At 51.3% G+C, this 4,538-nt stretch overlaps 1 protein-coding gene across 1 annotated transcript; it reads right to left on the bottom strand.

Annotated features, from left to right (window-relative positions):
* Positions 1 to 207: 207 nt before the first annotated feature.
* LOC106355576 (protein NYNRIN-like) lies at positions 208 to 4,365 on the bottom strand. Its single transcript, XM_013795499.2, has one exon. It carries the CDS (start codon positions 4,363 to 4,365, stop codon positions 208 to 210), a length of 4,158 nt encoding a protein of 1,385 aa, XP_013650953.2.
* Between the last annotated feature and the right edge of the window lie 173 nt (positions 4,366 to 4,538).

Raw genomic sequence — 4,538 nt, 5'->3', positions numbered from 1 at the left:
TGCATCTACTCGGTTTTTTTTTTGTTACAGCTGAACCTGTTTAAGGCTGCCTACGTACCTCGGTTGAGGATCAAGCCATTCGTAGTTTGTTTTTCCCGAGTAAAAGTGGCCGTGAGTGGCGCATTTACTCGGTCGAGTAGAAGTGACCATAGGGTGCATCTACTCGGTTTTTTTTTTTTTTTTTTTTTTTTTTTTTTAGACATACTCCTACGGGTGGAAGCGTCGTAGGTGCATTGAGTTCCATGAACGTGGGACTTCTTCGCCGCGCGACGTTTGGAGTCTGTATACGCTAGGTTTGACGACTTTAATGATTTTGTAAGGTCCTTCCCACCTGGCGCCGAGTTTGCCGGCGTTTAACTCCTTAGTGTTTTCGAACACTTTGCGCATGACGAGGTCGCCGAGTTCCAGAGGTCGGGCTCGAACCTTTTTGTTATAGTAGCTTTCGATCTGGTGTTGGTAATTCTGGATGCGCAGCAGAGCCTGGTCTCGTCGTTCCTCTATCTCATCGAGGGCATCGAGTAGCATCTCCTTGTTGAGCTCGACGTATTGAGGCATCTTGGAACGTCGAAGGCTTGAAACGTTAACTTCAGCAGGAGCCATTGCTTCGACTCCGTAGGCGAGGGAGAAAGGTGTCGCTTTAGTCGATCCTCGCGGGGTTGTGCGGTGGCTCCATAGGACTCCGTCGAGTTCGTCGGCCCAGTGACCCTTTTTCAGGTCCAGACGCTTCTTAATGCCATCGATGATGAGTTTGTTTGAGGATTCTGCCTGTCCGTTACCTTGCGGGTAGCGAGGGGTGGAGGGGCTTAATCGAATGTTCCACTTGCTACAGAACTCCTTGAAATTACCTGACATGAACTGCGATCCGTTGTCGGTGACAATTTCATAAGGTAGACCATGGCGGCAAATAATGTTTTTCCAGACGAAACCGCGGACTTCTTTGTCTGTGACTTGAGCGTATGCTTCAGCTTCGATCCATTTAGTGAAGTAGTCGGTGAGGACCAGGATGAAGCGTCTTTGGCGGGAACAAGGAAGCGGTCCTATGATATCCATCGCCCATCGCATGAACGGGTAAGGGGCGGTGGTTGTGCGCAACATCTCGGTTGGGCAATGGATGCTGGGGGCGTGTCGTTGGCACTTGTCGCAGCTTCTCGCGTATGACTCGCAATCAGCGTTCATTGTCGGCCAAAAGAACCCTAAGCTCCTTACTTTGATTGCTAACGCGCGTCCGCCCGAATGATTTCCGCCAGCGCCTTCATGCGTCTCTGCCATAACCCTTGCTGTCTCATCGCCATGGATGCATTTGAGGAGGACTTTACTCGCCGTCCATCTGTGCAGTTCATCGTCGAGAACGACGTAATGGGCGCTGCGGGTTTTTAGCCGGCGGGCTGCCCATTTTTCTGCTGGGAGTTCCCCCTTCGAGAGGTAGTCGATGAACTCAGTTCTCCAATCTGGGCCAAATCCGTCGTCGTCTGGAGCAATGGGCTCGACAACCTGGGCGATGAGGGTTTTGTCGGTCAGAATATCGATGCTTGGTTTCTCGATACGATGTATCGGGATTGTTCGTTTAACTTGGTCATGAAGCTTGCTACCAAGGGCTGCGAGGGCGTCGGCGCAGATGTTTTCGCCTCTGGGAACTTTGATGAGTTCGAAGGACTCAAACTCTGCTGCTAGGCTTTGCACTATTTTGAGATAGGCGTCCATTCGATCGTTGCGGGCATCGTAGTCGCCACTGAACTGATTGGCGACTAACTGGGAGTCGCAATAGGCGCTTAGTCGTTTAGCTTTTACGGCTTTTGCTAAGCGGAGTCCGGCGATCAAAGATTCGTATTCTGCCTCGTTGTTTGAAGCGGGAAAGCCAAAGCTAAAAGACTGTCTGATTAGCTCTCCGGTCGGAGACTGTAATTGGACTCCGGCGCCTGCTCCTTTGTTGGTCGACGATCCATCGACGTGCAGCGTCCAGTTCAAACTTGGGAGTGCGAGATCTTGTTCCAACTCTGGGGCCAGTTCGACCAAGAAGTCCGCAAGAACCTGTGACTTTGCTGCAGTGCGGTTCTTGTAGATGATATCGAGCTCGCCAAGTTCAATGGCCCACTTTGTGAGTCTTCCAGACCTGTTGGTGTTTTGGAGTATCGTTCGGAGAGGCTGATCAGTCAACACTTCTACCGAATGCGATTGGAAATAGGGTCGAAGCTTTCTCGCTGCTTCGACGACTGCTAAGGCCATCTTCTCCAGAGTCGGGTATCGCGTTTCTGGCCCGGTCATGCGCCGGCTCGTATAGAAGATGGGCTTTTGCTCGCCGCGGTCTTCCTTTATCAGGACGCTGCTGACGGCAGCTTGTGATACTGCGACATAGAGAGACAGGACGTCACCGACGTCCGGCTTAGCGAGTACAGGAGGTGTTGTCAGGTATTGCTTGAGTTGAGTAAATGCCTCCTCGCACTTCTCGTCCCAAATGAACTTCTTGTTTCCTCTCAGGAGATCGTAGAAAGGCAAGCACTTGTCAGTGGATCTGGCAATGAACCGGTTTAGAGCGGCTATTCTCCCCGTGAGTCGTTGTACTTCTCTACTGTTTTTTGGACTCGGGAGGTTCAGGACCGCGGATATCTGTTTCGGGTTCGCCTCAATTCCTCGCTGCGTGACAATGTAGCCGAGGAACTCGCCAGAGGAGACTCCGAACGTGCACTTTGCCGGGTTCAGCTTCATGCCGTACTTGTTGAGAGTTTCGAAGCATTCTTGCAGGTGACTGAGGTGATCAGTGGCGTGGAGAGACTTAACCAGCATGTCGTCGATGTATACTTCCATGGTGATACCCAATTTATCTGCGAACATCTTGTTTACGAGCCGTTGGTAGGTTGCTCCAGCGTTCTTTAAGCCGAACGGCATGACCTTATAGCAGTAGGTTCCCCTATCTGTGATGAAGGCTGTCTTCTCGCGATCGTCCGGGTGCATCATTATTTGGTTGTATCCAGAGAAAGCGTCCATAAAGGTTAGCATCTCGTTTCCAGCCGTAGACTCGACTAAACGGTCGATGTTGGGAAGAGGGTAGCTGTCCTTTGGGCAGGCTTTATTTAAGTCGGTAAAGTCGACGCAGACGCGCCACTTGCCATTTTTCTTTTTGACGACTACTGGGTTCGCCAACCATTCGGGGTAGCGGACTTCGGCAATCGAACCTGCACCGAGTAACCGGTCGACTTCTTCATTTACAGCCTTAGACCTATCGGGACCGAGTTTGCGTCTCTTCTGGCGGATGGGCTTGAAAGTTGGATCGACATTTAGTTCATGAGTCGTTATAGTCGGATCAATGCCTTTCATGTCTGCCATAGACCAAGCGAACGTGGAAATGTTCTTTCTGAGAAAATCCAGAATTGACTGCTGCATTTCCTCAGAAAGGTACGCGCCAACCCTCACAATTCGACTCTGGTCGACGTCGTCAATAGGTAACTCTAGGACTTCGCTTTCTTGAGAGCAGACTTTTGAGGTTGGAGTAGATACTGAGTTTACGGATAATGACGACCGCTGAAGTTTGACTGTGGCGACTAGGAGATCTCTGGCGGCTCTCTGGTCCCCGCGCAACGTTTTAATCTTCCCGTCCGTGCCAGGGAACTTGACGCACTGGTGGTAAGTGGAAGGAATGGCTTGCATTGAGTGTAACCAAGGGGTACCGAGTATAGCGTGATACGGAGCTTTCGTGCTTACGACGGCAAACTTGACTGTTCGAGTAACGCCGCATGCACGCACCGGGAGGCGGATCGTTCCCAAGATAGTTTCTGAAGACCCGTTGAATCCGGTTAACGTTCTGGAGGACGCTTTTATGTCATCGAGGTCGACTCCCATCTTCTGCAGGGTTTCTCGGAAGATGAGATCGACGGAACTTCCGGTGTCGATAAGGATTTTGGTGACATCGTACTCTCCAATTCCAAGGACGACGAGGAGTGGATCATTATGGGGCGTGTGGACACCCACAGCGTCATCTGGTGAGAAGGTTATCGGAGGATGACTTGTCGGTTTAGTCGGCCATTTCTGGGACGTCGCGACTTGTCGACGATAATCTTTCACGGAACGGACTGAGTCCCCGTTAGGGGGGGAGCCTCCCATGATAACGTTCAAAGACTGCCCCGCTTGTACTCGCTTAGAGTCCAGTAGGGCGCGGAGGTCTTTGGATATGCTGGTCTCGGGTGGTGAAGATTGAGACTGACCTTTAACTCGCTCCAACTGTCGTCGTAAGTCTGTTGGTTTTGAACGGTTGAGCTTTACGCGAAGATCGCATGCGCCGGAATTGAGTTTATCTCGGAGATCGCTAACTGGTCTTTCGTTGTCGTTAGCGTCGCTTGCCGAGATGCGTCGAGACTTCCGTGCATCCAGCATTGTTCGGAGATCTCTGTGCTTGGAAGTGCTTTCGTTTTCTGATTCGAACTTCCGTTTAAGGACGTCTCTCAGATCTCCGAATACAAGAGCATCGTCGTTCTCTTCATCGGACGACAAGGATTGCTGAGAGAGTATCACCTCGATGCGTCTGCGGTTAGCCGGGTGCTCTTCGT

The sequence above is a fragment of the Brassica napus genome, chromosome C2 (genome assembly GCF_020379485.1).
Source record: "Brassica napus cultivar Da-Ae chromosome C2, Da-Ae, whole genome shotgun sequence".
NCBI classification, from domain to species: domain Eukaryota; kingdom Viridiplantae; phylum Streptophyta; class Magnoliopsida; order Brassicales; family Brassicaceae; genus Brassica; species Brassica napus.
The sequence above is the reverse complement of the archived record's forward strand: the minus strand, read 5'-3'. Positions and strand labels throughout refer to the sequence as shown.